We start from the raw sequence: 17,035 nt of genomic DNA, 5'->3' as shown, positions 1-17,035 counted from the left end.
GAAATCTCTTTGTTTAACCGACACAAATATGCTGTTTGTTCCATGTGCAAACATCTGATGTTTGTTTTTTTTCGTCCTCTGAAAAAGTGGATTTTGTTGTGTGTGTGTGTGTGTGGGCCTCAGAGTAAAGCCGAGCTGTCAGATGAAATTCTCATCTTTTTTCTTCCTCTTGCAAATTTTGTTCTATGTCACAGAAGAGAAACTCGTATGATTTGCTGGTGTGTCATTTGACATGGACGGACGTCTATTTTTGGAAGAAAGAGAACCAAATGAAAAGCACTGTGGTCGCTTTCTTTGTGCTCAAAATGTCTGAATCCATTGTGGTCTGCTTTGATTGTTGGTGGAGAAAGGGGTCATCAGCAGTACATATACTCACATACAGTATTACACATATACATTTTTCTTTTCCATCTGTTCCGTGTTTTCCTTCTCCTGTGTATTTGTGTCATAGCATAAAAGATATACAGAATATCACAATGCCCAAACCAAAGATATCAGCTTGTTGAATATGTTATAGAAATGTGAGGTGAACTGTGTGTTTTTGCAGCTTTGGATGTGACATTTGGATAAGACTCACAAACTCTTTAGGCGATTATTACTTATGCTGGCAAATGATAATTACTAGTTCACAGGAATAGCATGCACCAACAGATATGTCGCTAGCAGCAAGCAATAACACGCCCCGAGGTCTCGGTGTGAATCTCAGCAGCACAGGTTGAGATTTATCATCACGTGTCACCGTGCCAACTGTCCGATGGCTCTATGCCTCTCCTAGTTGTTATTAAAAAAGAAAAAAAGAAAAAGAAATCTGAGTAGAGTGCTCCCTGTAATTTATATCACTGCATGGTCGTACTTTTCTGTTCTTATTATTGTAGATTTACACCTTGTTCAAAATTTCAAAGTACTGTGCCACAAAAGCTAGACCTGCTTTTGAGTTATCTTTCTTTAAGTGACACATTTTTAGGGTTTTGGAAGATTGGACTCTTATCTCTCTATATGTTAGGGGCTTCCCCGACTAAGAATGTACATAATCGAATGTGATTGGTGAAGTCTTGCTTATTGTCTTGTGATCTTTTTCTCATCTTTTTTTCTGTTTAAAGGTTCTCTACGATATCCAGAGCATTAATATAACATCAAACCACTATTTGCTATGTAAAGATATAGAGGAGTAATGTCTACCTGAGCAGAGAATGAAGTCTCTCTCCCTCTGTGTGTGTTGTAACCTGAGCTTCTCTGTGCTTTGTTTACATCGCCGGACCGGCTGCGCATGCTTTTAGTGCATGTGAGCGCGCCCCACTGGCTAGCTCACAGCCGCTGCTCTGCACTGCTCTGCACTGCTCTGCACTGCTCTCATAAGACAGTTACAGCTGATAAACTTTACAGCTTTAATTATCGATAGAAAAATAGTAAAAACAACAAAACGGTTGGCCGGGATACATGTTTCTATCGCTTAGCTGTTGTTTCAGAATAATGGGCTGTGCTGTTTGTTGTGTGTCTGTGTGTGTTTGTAGATACGCCGCTGTCTAGAGTACTAAAATGGAGCGACAGACGCGGTTTCTTTCTGCAGTCAACGAGAGAGAGAAAGAGACACAAGCCGCAAACAGTTGTTTCTAGCGCAGCAAACGGTTGCAAAACAAAACAAAAAGTTCACATTGTTTATTAAAAGACATCAACATAATTGTCAGTAAACTATTCCTTGTTGAGGAGTAGTTTATACTTGGACATAGGGTTAAAAAGCTCTGTCAAGACAGCTTGTTATTAGTCGATTGTGTGTATTCTCAGGTCAAATCTAATCAAAGTTGAACCTGAAGTGAAAATATGTACTTCACCCCCACAAGCATATCCACTGATCTTGGCCATTAGTGTGATTTGATAATGCTGCAGATTTTGTATGCTTTAGATGCTGGTTCGACCTTTAAGGTGTGATAAAATGTTAATATTATGTAGTATTTTGTGACCTCAGACACTGATCTTTGTGTTTCCCAGAGGAGCTTATGCATGAGTCGCTTCTAACCTTGTTTGACACTGAACTTGAGTTGTAATAAATCTTGAGGCTGACGCAAGTACAGAAAAATTCATAACACGGACTGAAGCAGAATTGATTTTCTTTACTCATTCTGAATGTTCCCAGGTGATGATATCTGTGTGCATGAAGCTAGCATCATATATGAGGCAGATCATATATGAGGCAGATCCTTCTGATGGAAGTCTTGTGAGGAGGTTGTGTTGTTGTTGTTGTTGTCAGCGGGTGATGGAAAGGATCCAGGTTGTGTCTGTTGGATCTCAGGCCTGCAGATGTTTCCTGCCTCATTGTTCAGAAACTAAACAGAAGCTCCAGTTTTGGACCTGCAGGCGCCTGCAGTCCGTAGCACTTCCCATAATCCTCCTTGACCCAGACCCCCCTCTCCACTTACGACCATTCACTGTTAACTGTCCCACTGACAGATAACAGATAATGATTACTGCTTAATGTCAGCGTACGGCTGCACTACACATGGCCATGTTACCCAATTCATTTGATTGATTAATACTCATTAACATTAATGAGTGATTAATAATTCAGGTACATTTCACTCAAGCAGTAGTCCCGTGGTTTTCCACATTCAAACATCCGTGCTGAATGTCTGCCACAAAGTGAGAACACAGAGCAGATTCTCCTGCATGAAACCTTCTGCAGTTTGATCTTATGCTTCTTCTCCAGGCTGCACTTAAAAGTGTCTAGACACGTTCTCGTGTGTTTTTCTTTGATACTCGTACGGATCGGGCGTGTAAAGTGCATGTCCACTTTGAAGCAGTGTCATGTTTCGCAAACCGCGATGCAAAGACAAGATAGAAGAAATCAGGATACAGTGACAGTATAAACAAACTATGACATCTGTGAATGTGAGACACTATTAAAGTGTCTTAAAGTTACTACAAGGAACTTTCATTTTGTGATGAGTTTGGCGGCTCCTGTGGACAAAAGCAGAAGTGTTTCCATGAGGACCACCGGCTGTGACGTAAAGATCTGCAGCAGCCACACTCCCTTTAGAAAACCTCTCATTTTACTGCAGCAGGGTCTGACAGCCTGCTCCTCTCAGTCCTGGTTCTGGTTCTCCCGTTCCTCATTTCCCTCCAGTGGGTCCAGCAATACGGCCTGGGCCTCCAACTGCGTGGTGTCAGTGTTGGCCCCCAGGAAGCAGGCGGTTAGCTCGAAGTCCTGCAGCCGCTTTTGCACCCTGCTGCAGCTCCTCTCCGTCCGCCGGCACATGCAGTGAAACTTCCTGCCGAAGTTGGTGTACAGGTCGTCCTGGATCACATGAAAGATCCTCCCGACCACCACTTTGTCTTTGGCCAGTCCCATCTGGATCAGTGGGGACCGGCTGGGACCAGAGGGGCAGCGAGGTGAAGCTCTGCTCCCGGCCGTAGGAGGAGCTGCTGCTGCTGCCGGGCATGGAGCTCTCCAGCTCCCGCCGGAGCTCCGGCTGCAGGTTGAAGGTGGCAGCGAAGCCGGATCTCGCTGGAGTCTGAGCTGAAGGAGTTTCTGGTGAACCTGCGTGCCGTGAATCATTTTGTCTGATGTCGAGGGAAATCGGTCATGATGACAGGCTGATGGTTTAATTTAATTATGTAGGACATAAGAGGCATCAGAATTAAATTGAGACTGTTTCATAACCAGTTAAAAGGTCCTTGTAGTAACTTTAAAAAGGAATTTAATTTCTTATGCTCTGCTAGACGATTATTTACTTTGGCAATACTTCGCTGAAACTTCCCAACAGGATGTTGGATCAACCAATCAGCTCGCTTGGTGTGCATTTCCGCACTACACATTGTTTAGATTTGGGTTCACTGTGAGCCTCTGCGACCTATAGTTACCCATAACACTGTTCTCTGCATATGTTCACAAAGAAGTTTACTTTCCGCAGAAGCATAATTGCAGCTTCAGTCTCATTGAGTTATTCATTTAGAGTTATTTTTATAGTTTCAGACAGCTTTGGTTGATTTGGAGTCATTTAGGTTGACACAGGATGAAATCTTCTACATGACTGTATTAGAAATTCTATCCATGTCTTCATTGTGGCATTTGTGTCTAATTTAGATTTTGTGGCATATGTCGTGTTAGTTGTTTTATGTTGTCAGCCACACATTATTATCGCCGTCAGGACACTTTTGAAGAAGGGATGTTGCATTTATCTTCCCTGATTAATGACTGCGGCTGTAAGAAATATTTCTAATGGATGAAATGACTCTGTGTAATGTGAAAGCTGTCGAACGCACAGAAAATTATCACCCATTTCTGCAGAGCCCCCTTCAACTCTGGGGAGCATTTTAGTGTCTTAACTTGTTGTTTTGGTTTTTAAATTATGGCTATACATAAGTTTGACTTTGACACTCTCACTGCTCTCATAGCATCATCTTCAGAGAAAAAAAAAGCTGTAATATTCCACTGTACGATACAATACCAGACAGGCACAGTTGGAGACTAGCTGGGGAACATAGTGGAGCATTTAGCAGCTAAAGAGACAGATATTTCCCTCAGGAGATGATGGAGACAAAAAACAGAGTGGAAAGAGAGTGAATATTGAACACAACTGATGAATGATAATGTTGCTCTGTAACTGCTGGATGTGGAAATAAGCAGCTGTTCAACATATCAACTTAGAAGATGATGATGATATGTCAATGTTGTGTTCATAGCTTGCTGAAAACAAGTGGCCAACAATGCAGGTTTAAATACAGATGAAATAATTTAATATAATAGACAAAAGATTGCTGCTATATTTAGACAAAATGTGACATGATCAACATGACAGTTAAACGTCTCTTCGGACTTCACTTAGTGCTGCTTTAAAGATTTTGTGCCAAATAAAACAAGAATCGTCCAGACTAAGGGAGCTGCAAGTCAGAGAGGTGATTTCAGGGCAGTTGACACATGATGCTGGTGAAAAAGCCCACGTTTCTGGTCGGAAGTAGAAACACACCTACGTCTAAACATTATGAAAGACTTGGATATCAACAGGTTTTTGGATATGCGTAAATATCACAACACTGACCTTTTCAAGAGCTTTTCATTGAAGGAATGAAAGAGGGAGGCTGTGTTCGCACTGTCCAACAAGGCCACCACGTTAATCGGAGTATGCACGGCTGCATGTGAATGGGAATATTAGAGGAATATTCATTTTCAGTAGCCATGTAAACAGCTTAGTAGGAATATTGTCTTTCTTTCAAGCTGCTGCAGATATCTTTGGGGATTTACACAGAAATTAAAAATGCAAATCAAAAAGTCCTCCACCCCATCCCTTTCCCTCTCTCTCTCTCTCTTTGTCTTTCTACTCGTGTCCTGCTGTAACCTCTCCCTCCACCTGACGTTAAGGCACGTTCAGGTTTTACAGTAAAATGTAACTCTGCTCCTGACATTTCCCCTCACAACTCATTCTCTAGTCAGCACTGATTTACCATGTCAGCAACAAATACACAATTTAATGGGCAGTGGGGAAAAAAGTAATTTCTCCAGTCCATCTCTTCAGCCACCTTTCTCTCTCCAACCATTGTAACCCCGTCCCCTCCAGTCTCTCCAGTCCCGGTCACCTGACTTTCCCCGCCCACTCACTCACCTGCTTCCCATTTCCCCCAATCAGCCCAGTAGTACAAACTGTACACCGGCCCATTTTCAGAAGCACTCTTGTTTTTGTGATTCTGTTACCTTAATAACCCGTCCCTGTCTCTGTCTGTCGGCCTGCACATCGTGAGTCATGACAGTTTTACAGTTATCATTAAAAAGCGAAGATATATTTAATGTTTTTCTGACAAACAACAGAACTTTACCTTTTTGTTCTTTTGTCTTTCTCTACTATGGACTGATTGATTGATTAAATGAGTGAGTGAGACATCATTTTCATCATTTACAGAAATGAATAAGATAAAAACAAATGTGCATAAATATTTGACATACGATATTAAAACCAACTTTTCAAAATATTCTTTAGCAAATACAATCCCTCATTCCATATCCATGTCTTAGATGGATTGTCATGACATTTTGTGCAGTATTTCATGGTCCCTGAGGATGAATCTTACTGACCCTGAGGATCCTCAAACGTTTCCTTCTCGTGACGAGGTTGACATTTGTGTTTTTATTGAAATGTCTCGACAGCTGTTTGATGAGAGGAACGTGAATGTCTGACCCAAATTCCGTGCCAATGTGTCCGAGTGGTGGACCGACTGACTCAGTCACTGTGACTGAAAACTGGCATTAGTGTTTGCATGCATTTATCAACAGCAGCAGTAACGACACTGATACGTTTATTGATTAATAGATCTTTTTCTCTGGTTTATTGTGTATTTTCTTTGTGTTTTCATTGTTCTTAATGGACCAGACACTGAAAACAATGTGCACAGTTTTCACTTATTTAAAGGGACTGTTTTTTACTTCTTACACGTATAAATCATTGCGGGTCAGTGTCCCATGCACCCTCGCGTGTGGCTACGCTGTTCCAACACAAACTACACGGAAGCACCAAAACCGCGTTATATCTAGTGAAGCCCGTCTTGCAAAACAGTGTTAACTCTTCCTGCTTCATCCTCCCGACCGCGGTCAGAAGACACAGAGGAGACCGTAGCTGGAGTCGATGCTGTGTTTGCTCCGCTGCCTGCTCACCTTCACTCACACACCGCGCTCGTTCTCACAGGCTCTCTCGCTCTACATCTCACATGCATGTTCGCACACTACACACTGCAGAAGAGTTAGTTTCTAGTGAATATACATGGGAAGTTTGTGCAGAAATAGATGCTGCAGCTCCTCCAGACCAACAGAGGTTTCCCGTGTCGTTTCCTGCTGCTGAGTGAAGTGACGGGGCTTCGGAACGAGTAACGTTATCGTCTCCGACTGGGGCTGCGGTGTCTCCCCTGTTCCTTCTGACCACGGTCGGGAAGCTGAAGCAGGAAAACACAGTATCAGCATCGATTCATGGAGAGACCTTCGTCTGGTCAGCTAACATTACTGCCAAGCAGGTGACATATAGAGTGATATTGTGGTTTTAGCTGACGTGTGTCACCTCACTGACATGTCTATGTAGAGCGAGCACAAGCCTGAGCGTGATCAAGAGTACGCTGACTTTCGTTGACTTAACCGCCACAGGTGTCGCTGTTAACAAGCAATTTCTGATTCTCACATAGAGTCCCTTTAATACTTTCTGTCTCATAATGAGAAAAAAACTGAATGTGAGCCTCTTTCCTGCTACTTCTGTTTGACTTCCTCCAATGCTTCTGTTAGAGAAGAAAGAGAGGGAAAACCCTCCTTCTCCTCCATCCTGCTCTTCCTCCTCTTGTTGCAGATATACAGTGAACCGACTGCATTCAATAACATCTTGAAGCGTGAGAGGTGGAACCTTTTGTTGTAGCTTATCTCGGTGCTAAAGTGGGATTTTCATTTCAAATCTCTCTCTCGCCTCTGCAGCCGAGCGTCTGACCCTCCTGAATTATTTGCAGTGTGGCAGGTAGAGCCTGGGAATAATAACAACATCCTATTTCTGGAGGAGGACTCTGAAAACTGGAGCGCCAACCAGGCCCATTGTGTGTGATTAGCTCTCTGCTTCGCCATTCTCGTACACAAATCTTAGATTTGAGTTTTTCCACCATCCTCCTTCTGTTCCTCCTCCCTCACTGACTGGGTGTGGCAAGCTGCTGCTTTTGGAATAATTGACTGAACAACAGATCACTCACTCCCTGGAGATTTTGGTCTTGTTTGGGAATGTGGAAGTTATTTCGGAGCCAGTTTATGAAGAATGAAGGGAGTTCACGTGTTGGGTAAAATGCCAAAAACAGCACCCACAGTCTTTTAATCTCTCCCGGCATTAGCAGGTTTTGGTTCTGAGGTTGAGGTTTGCTCTCAAAAAGGTGAAGAGACAAGAGAAAGCAGGTTTGAGGCAAAACTGTAAAAAGGAATGAAATTGCAAAGCCGCAGCTCAGTGCGGCTAAGATGGAGTGTAGAGGCTGTAAATGGGAAAGGTGGAGGAAGTCAGATGGAAAATGAAGATGGGATAGAAAAATAATAAAGAGGAGATTGAAGTGGAGAGATGAGTGCCAGTTTTGTAGCTGAGAGGAAAAACAGAAACAGGATGATGGAAGAAACAAGTCATTTATCAAAAAAAGCTCACGGTTGGTTATAGCGAGGGGGGTTTTAGTTTTGCCCTTTTCTTCAAATGTGAGAGCAGGGAGGGAGGGACTGTGTGGGTGTGTGTGTTTTGGTGTGCAGCAACAGACATGATTGAAGCGCCCGCTTCGTTTCCACGTCAACGTTATCTCTGAAAATATGTCTGCAGGAATTTTCTTCTCGTTTTGACAAGCAGATGATTTATGCGCAGGGGGGAGGCTGCAGGGCTTCACAGCGCTGATTGCTGAGCTTGTGAAACAAACTCTGTGGCATTTAACTAAAGCACACACACACACACACACACACACACACACACACACACACAGGGTCCTAAAAACCCGTCCACATAGACCAGCTGACATTTAAGAAAAACACAGCACAGCGTTTAATTCCTCCACTGTCTCTGTGCATTGTTGCGGTGCAAAGGAGCTGTGTGAATTGCTGTAACGACGGTGCGCCCGGCTCCGTCTACTGCAGTGCACTTATTAGTTTAAAATCAGGCTGGGGAATCGCAGGGCACGACGCTCAGCGATAAATACTTTACAACGCGCCATCAAGGATTTACAGCAGCCAGAATGTTTCCGACCAGTAAGATGTGCCAGGAAAAGACCAAAGTGCAGCTTCACAAAACTTCTTCCAGTGAACTGAACTTCATTACATTTACAGAAAGAGGAAACACACTGTGCTTTCCTAAAAGTTGTGTTCATCACCGTCTCTTGCCCTGAGGGTCGTAGTTCATTCTTGACCTTGGAAATATTCGTTTGATATAATCTCAAGGTCCATAGAAAACCCCATCTACTAATCAGTACCATGACATGAAAGATTATCTCGTTAATATTCCATCTTGGGTTTTAGCCCTTTTGTTCACTTGGCTGTCATTCCTCTTTGTTTTTTTTCATTTTGCTTTTGGATCAATATGTTTAGACTTTTGGCACTTCAATTCCCATCATGCTTTGCATTTCCCGCAACCTCTGGGTCTGAAAAGTGAAGCCAATGCTGAAGTGCCTTAAACCTGCATTCTTTCTAACAGCCAGCAGGGGGCGACTCCTCTGGTTGTATAGAAGTCTGATTGTATAGAAGTCTATGAGAAAATGAGCCTACTTCTCACTTGATTTATTACCTCAGTAAACATTGTAAACATGACTTTATGGTCTCAATCACTAGTTTCAAGTCTTCTTCAATACAGCATGATGTTCATTTGGTAAGTTATGGTTCCATTTAGAGTCAAATAGACCATAAAGCAGGGGATGCTTTAGGGTGGGGCTACCTTGTGATTGACAGGTTGCTGCCACGGCGTTGTCTGGTCTGGGAGTTGTCCGTGTTTTCGTCTTACAACTTTAACCCTTTCACAGTGTGTTTTCAGTTCATGAAAGTTAATTGTAACATTTTGGTCGCCTAAAAATGTCTTATTCAGCATTCGGTTGTACTTAGCTCCACCCTCTCGTGTCACTTCTGGTTGCAAAAAAACAAGATGGCGAGTTTCAAAACGGCAGTCCACAAATTATGGGTGACGTCGCAGTGACTATGTCCACTTCTTATATACAGTCTATAGTATGGACACCTGAGCCCCATGTTTATAGTCTTTTATTAACATTTTGGTGAATCTGCACCATGAAAAGTCACGTTACATTAGCTGCCAGCAGTTTCTGTTCAATTGTAGCCGTGGAAACAGACAATAATCACTTGGATTACTTTTGATACTGAAGAAAAAGTCTTAATTTGATGTTTATGATGCAAAATCTGCAATAACAAAAGACGTCTTTTTCTTGTGATTTCTACGTGGATTTATAGACACCGGATACACTGGAGCTTTATAAACGTGTCTTATTGTCATGGAAATGTTTGTGATAAAGGAGAGTTTTGGAGTTAATGTGGACCATCACCTGAGATCTCCTCACAACGTCCATAAGCTCATGTAAAACCTCCCAGAATCCTTCATGTTTAGCACCATTTAGACCAGACCAAATGGGATCTGGACAGAATTAATAGGCTGCTCAGAACAAGAAAAAGGCACCAGGGAGTGATGTTGGAGGAATTATTGATCAATTGACTCCTCAATGCACCGTCCGTCTTTTTTATAATGGAGAGGTTTGATGCTTTTATACCGTCAGTAAGTAAAGAGTCCGACTCCGGCCTCGGAGAACTGGAGAAATCACATCAACTCTTAAGAGGACACTTTCCAACCAACAGTGTTTGGGCAGCAGGCTTGGACAGGACACGCTACACCTTGCTGTTTAGGCTCACTTCATTTCCACAATTAAAACCTTTCAGACAAATGAAAATAGGTGGTGGAGGAAACTAGTAAGTAGCTTCAGATTCACCAGATCTTACTCTGCTTGCTAAGCTAAATGAACCGTCTCCTGGCTCCAGTTTCATATTTACGGCACGGACGTGCAGAGATGAGAGTGTTATTTATCTTCTCATCTAACTCTTGGCAAGAAAGTGAGAGGAGTGATGTGGGAGTCACGAGTGAATCGTTAGAAACAGAAAACTTTTTTTTACTGACTCTTCATCTCCAGTTACTCGCCCCTTTATTAACTGTATTTTTGGCGAGGAAAAACTGTCATGGCCATTTTCAAAGGGGTCTTTTGACCTCTGACCTCCAGATATGTGAATGAAAACCCACTGAAGACCCACTTTATGATAATCACATGCAGTTTGGGGCAAGTCATAGTCAAGTCAGCACACTGACACACTGACAGCTGTTGTTGCCTGTTATGATTTGAGCATATTTTTTATGCTAAATGCAGAAACCTGTGAGACAATATCTGTCATTGTTTGTGTGTTAATTGATTTCCAATAATAAATATATACATACATTTGCACAAAGCAGCATATTTGTCCACTCCCATGTTGATAAGAGTATTAAATACGTGACAAATCTCCCTTTAAGGTTCATTTTGATCAGATAAAAAAAATGTGATTAATTGCAAATTAAACGCTATGGACAATCATGCGATTAAATATTTTAATTGATTGACAGCCCTACTTTATATTTGTAAAAAGTTGTAACTCTGGACGACAGACACAATCTTGATGTTTATTCTGTATCAACATGTTTGTTTGACTTTAGCTGAATAAACTAAACAGGATATTGTTACCAAGGAGACACACTTAAACCTGTAGTAAGACAGGACCTTTATTTTGGCAGGGATTTCCTGTCGTTGTTGTCCGGCGAGGAAACAGGTGCTTGCCAAAGGGTTTATCTTCCCCTCGACATCCACAAAGACCCAGAAAACAAACAAACACCGTGATACGCCGGCGCAGTCGGTCACTTAGAGTCAAAATAAAAAAACAATTTGTCTCGAACTTAATTTGATTAACGTGATGTGGTGGCAGCTCGGCGTTCCTGGAGGACAGTGGGCAGCGTCTGATTGGTCGCTGCTATCTCATCCTGTGGTCTCGTCTCAGAGCGAGAGAGGCTGCTGGAGCATTGCATCTGCATTCCTCACGCCCTCCCCCCCTCCATCCTCCTCTTCCCCCACTTCATATCCTGTCGTTCCACACATTCCTGCACATGGAGCTGAAGCCCAAACTGGAGCTTTAAATTCACCTTCGCTCTGTTGAGTCTGGGCCCCAGTGGGTCAGGCCATCTGTGGGTGTTTCTGTGTCCGTGTACTTCTGTCTTGGCGATGACCAATTTGAGTTTTAGACCTGGAGAGTGAGGACATGTGGAAAGTGTGGACATTTTTAGAAAGTTAGAAAAGAGAGTAAATAATTTAGAAACATTTTTTGTTATATTAGTTGAAATTCTCTTCACATCCCGAAAGCAATCAATAAATCAAATGCTCTGACAAAAAGAAAGAGTATCTGTGGCTGTTGCAGGACTGTAATAAGCCCGTCCGATCATTTCATTCGGCCCAGATGTAATGACTGGATGAGCTTCCTGCGTGCACTCATTGTGCATCACCGGAGTCTTCCACAAGCTGCTAGTTTGACAGCTGTGAGTGTCAGTGTTGCCGACTTGGCGACTTTCTCGCTAGATTTAGTGACTTGTGGATCTTGTGCTGCGAGCTACTTTCATTGGAAGAGAGTTAGCAACACTGGGCTGGGTTCTTCTGCTGGATCATGTTTAAAAGTCTAGTGTACTGTTGCTAGTTTCTCAAAATCGCCTACCCTGCTTTTAAGTATTTTATAGTAGTTGTATTATTTGTATCATACTTGCCAACCCTCCTGATGTTCCCAGGAGACGTTTTCATTACCCTCTCCCGGTTTCCTCCCGGGGTCACAATTCTCCCGTATTTCTCCTGATTTATGGCAAATTTTCACACTTTCTTTCCTTTTTCTTTATCTCAACTTGTTTCTGGCTCTCTACAGTGTGTATAAGCTCTACTGTTTCCACTCGGACGACAAAACAGCTACACCGAATGTCGGTTCCTGGCGGAAGAGAGCAGTCTATGCTCGCGACACCGTGCAACGCCCAAAGTTGGGCTTTGCTCGACGTAGCGAAAAGCCATCGTGGCGCAAAGCAAGCCATTGGAATTAACGGGTTTCAGAGCGCAGTGGTGCCGTTGACGCTTTGTGTCTGAAAGGACCTTCAGTGAGTGAGAGGAGAGAGAATGGAGAGTACTAAGAGAAAGAAATACTCAAAAAAATGAATGAATGAATAAAAACGGATCAATATTAGTTTATACCAGAGATTCACACCAGAGGGGCCTGTGTTTGCAAATGTGGTGCATGAATGTGTTTCCATCTGTGCTAATGCACTTTGTATTTGCATATGTGACATTTGTATTTGCAAATCCCCTGTGACGTGCTGCTGGTTGTAGGAACAGACTTGAGTCTCCACAGTGTTTTCTGTTCCCACTAACACAACCAGCAGCAGCAGCAGCGGTGGTCTGGGCAGAGCTGAGGGAGACAGGGAGGTTACAGAGGCTGACGGGAGGAGCCGGGCTCCTGTCCAGACAAGTTAGAGTCACACAAACAGGAGCCACATCGGCTTCCTCATTTTCTTTTGCCTCAGTAGCAGCGGGACTGTGAGGATGGATATGGAGATGTTGTTGAGCTGCAGAGCAAAGAAAGCTCGACGATTATTGTTCATTACCGAACCTGAGGTTTCTCCAACGCCACCCTCAGGACAATCTACAGCTAAATCCTCAGTGTGTTGCATTTAGGAGATGCTGAAAAGGGGGCTTTAGACTTTAATCTTGTTGTGCCCTGTTGTGTATCATTGTCCGTTTCAGTATTAGTTACCAGGCGTTTTCCTCCACCTCAGTTCAGATGTGACATAAATCCTGAGTGCTGCTGTTGAAGCAACATGAGGCTCTTATTTCTGTTTCCACCAGAAAGCATCTGAAAAATGCACAAAGCTGAGATTTGCAGGGGGATTGGGGAGGCAGGCTGTGGAAAATAACAGAGGATCAAGTCAGTGGAATGAAACCTGTGGATGTACATTTATTAGTCTCTATGTAGTGTTTGGCTTTATTCAAACTTCACCGCTCTGTTTCCATCTTCACTCGACTCCTTGTTAACAATTCAATGTTGTCCTCCACTGATTCCCCGTCAGAGCTCATATCTGATTTTTCTTCATAACTCAGGCTCCCACATGTCTCCAGAATCCACTTCCACTATTTCACGCTGTACTTTTCTCTTTTTATTTATTCACCTCAGCTCAGTCTAAAGTCCTCTCGTGTGTCCTCTCTCTGCAGGCTCTGTTGAAGATGGACTGTCAGGGTCTCGTGGCCAGACTGGTCATGGACTTTGTCCTGCTGACCACGGCCGTGGAGGTGGCCGGGCGCTGGAGGGAGCTGGCTGAGAGGCTCGTCAAGGTTTCGCGCCAGCAGATGGACGCTTACGAGGCGCCGCATCGCGACAAGAACGGGGTGGTGGACAGTGAGGTACGTCCATCTTACAGGACATAACACTGTCGTCTTTTTGATTGTGGAAATGGTTCGTTTATTCAAGCTCATGAATGAACAAACCATTTATTCAAGATGGATGGTAGGGCTTTTAAATATCACAATATCTTTTATCAAATTCTTCAATATCGATACTCCAACAATAATTTAGGTTCCTCTATTGGTGCTTTCACAATGAGATTTTTGATAAATGATCATAAGTAATGTGGATATAATGACTAAGTGCATAAAGGCAAATAATATAACAGCTAGAACAGTCTGGTCAGTTCAGAAAAGTACATCATTTTAGTGTAATGCAGCCTTTAAAACCAGGAAAGGACACTTATTTCAATATCCAAAATCTCAGACGATATCTAGTCTCATATCAAGATAATATAATATTGATATATTGCCCATCATCACCACCATCTGGTAAGGTTTGGACTGTTTTGACAAACTGATTGGTCGCTTCTAACTCACTTATTCTGAGATTTATTATAATGAAACTGACCCCTATTAGCTGATAGTTTGCCTTTTCTAATATTTGTGTCTTCAGAGGTAGTACTCCAAAATATTTATTTCAGTCAGAGACACTTTGGTCCAGGAAGGAGTTCATATTAAATGGTTGTACAGTTAGATTTAGTGAACAATACGCACATGAACAATACCAACAATGAAGCACATACGGAGGTTTGGGCGGTGGAGGGAAACAGCAGGTCAGCAGAGTAACAGTGAAGAGTGACCGTTTATATTCGGGCTCGTGCTGCATACCTGCATGAATGTGATCAGCCATTCAGCCGCACAGCTGTGACTGAAGTGAAGCACGAATGAAGCAGCTTATGCCGATCGGCTAACACCAGCACCACCTCAGTGCTCTGTCTGAACGAACAGCGTGCTTTTTTTAAAATAGGATTTTAATGGACAATTTGTCTTAAGTCATAACTGGGAAATGATATACACATCTCACTAACATTCACAAATATAGCAGACATGGGAAGGACAGCATACATCAGCTCTGTCAGCTGTCAGTGTATCAGCAGATTAGGATTATGGGATGTTTGTTCTGTCTGTCTGCAGGCCATGTGGAAGCCGGCGTACGACTTCCTGGTCACGTGGGCCGCTCAGATCGGCGACAGCTACAGAGACGTGATCCAGGAGCTGCACATGGGCTTAGACAAGATGAAGAGCCCCATCACCAAACGCTGGAAGCACCTGACTGGCACGCTCATCCTGGTCAACTGCCTGGACGCCCTGCGGAGCTCCGCCTTCAGTCCCGCCGCTCAGGACGACTACGCCATCTGAACTCTTCTCTGTTAATCCTGCCGGTGTCCTCCCCCTACCCTCCCTCACCAGCTCACCTCGCTCTTCTGGAGCATTTTAAAAGTTACACAGTTTGAAATGCTGCATATCAGCTATGTGCTCACTCTGAATGCCACTACTGCTGTCGTATGTTGTTCTGTTTCCTGCGGCGCTGCCTTCAGCTCCTCGTGCCCAGGGGAACGCCGTCGGACCCACCCACCCACCCACACGTCTCCGCGGCCACCGGCCAAACAGCACAGCGTTGTACGGAGCTCGCAGTATTCACAAAGACTCTTTTAATAGTTCCTGTCTTGCATAGTTATGTATTTTTGTACTCTTATTATGGCACAGCATTTTTTTAAAGCAACACTTTGGTTAAGAACTGTGGATTGAACGCCAAGAAAGACACTTTTTTTCAAGAAAAGACACTTTTAGATATCGTATCCTTGTTACCGTAGCCTTGTCACATGTGTCAAACCTGTTCTATTTATTTGTACGTCAAAGAGAAAAGTCACTTTTTCCTTCTCTTCTTCAGGTTCTCTCTCGCTGTGGTCCCGCTCATTTCAGAGATCCAAATAGTCGGCTGTCAGTCTGTATTTTTTTTAAGACCTGGCACCGAAGAACACGGAATAATTTATTAATCTTGCACACCAAGAATCAAGCTCTCCACCAGTGCCAAAACATGTAGTCAAATAATCAACAACAGATGAAATAGTCTAAATTGATTCTCTGATTAATTCTCTGGTTCCAGCTTCTCAGATGTTCATTAGGACTCACTTTTTTTCTGACTAAACTATTGTGGTAGAGAGCTCAACAGTTCATCCTTGACCTTGTGAAACAGCCGTTGACAAAACAACCTCAACTCAAGGTCCACTCACTCACTTCTCCTGGTGCTTTTGACCGTATCTCACGGTCTTCATCGGCAGTTTGCTCAGTTGTCATGGAGCTACTGTAGATGTTCACCGTCTCTCTCCGTGATTCTGAGTTTAAATGCCCAGACGCACCAAGCCGACATCAAAGAATTAGCGGCGACGAAGGCCGCCCGTTGCGCCGCCTCACGTCAACCTTTGTCTTGGCCGACAAGTTGCATTCGAACACACTGCGAAGACTACAGGCGACGGCCAGTTAGCGCATACGTTCTGCGCCTGCGTGAGAGGAAATAACTCTCCACACCGGCAGGTGTGACGGTAGTCTGTAGTCGTCGTTCAAAAAGGGAAACAGGAAGACCGAGGACGGCGGATGAACAAGCCGTTGCTATGATACGTACATGAAACAAAGCGGCGTTTGCCGACCATTTTCACACCACCCTCACTCACTACTTAGCTTCATTCCAGATGTTCATGTCGTTGTGAAAATATCCGTGTTTTGGAACGATCAGATGAGATGAAGATCGTTTCTCTTCTCGTGCATTGATTCGTTTAAGCTGAACAACCAATTAGAGTGATTTCTCTCACCGACGAGCTCCGCCGCCGATTCAACACGCTGAATCGGCCGAAAAACCTCCGACACGGGCAGACTAGAGCCGACGGTGCAGGACACACTGCAAAAACTAGGCCGACACACATTCGCCGACGGCCCCAAACTGTCCGTCGGCTTAGTGTGTCGGGGCCTTAAATCAACATGGATGAGAACTCCTAGAGGTGCTCAATCTGCTCATGAAGACCATGTGGAAAGATGGAAAGCTCCAGAACAAGTGAGTAAGTAGACTTTGAGTTGAGATTTGTTTTGTCAACAATTGATCTATTGATTATTTTTTGGATTAATCGAT

At 43.5% G+C, this 17,035-nt stretch overlaps 1 protein-coding gene across 1 annotated transcript in view; it reads left to right on the top strand.

Moving 5' to 3' along the window:
• The window catches only part of LOC119500575 (SH3 domain-binding protein 4), a 43,520-nt gene extending 26,924 nt beyond the window's left edge, over window positions 1–16,596 (top strand). Inside the window, exons 4-5 of the mRNA XM_037790377.1 lie at window positions 13,780–13,968; window positions 15,046–16,596. Coding sequence (XP_037646305.1) covers window positions 13,780–13,968; window positions 15,046–15,270 — 414 coding nt within the window. The 3' untranslated portion in view covers window positions 15,271–16,596. The remainder of the gene's footprint in view (window positions 1–13,779; window positions 13,969–15,045) is intronic.
• The last annotated feature ends 439 nt before the right edge of the window (window positions 16,597–17,035 follow it).

The sequence above is a fragment of the Sebastes umbrosus genome, chromosome 13 (assembly GCF_015220745.1).
Source record: "Sebastes umbrosus isolate fSebUmb1 chromosome 13, fSebUmb1.pri, whole genome shotgun sequence".
NCBI lineage: Eukaryota > Metazoa > Chordata > Actinopteri > Perciformes > Sebastidae > Sebastes > Sebastes umbrosus.
Note: the sequence above shows the minus strand (reverse complement) of the source record. Positions and strands in the feature narration are given on the sequence as shown.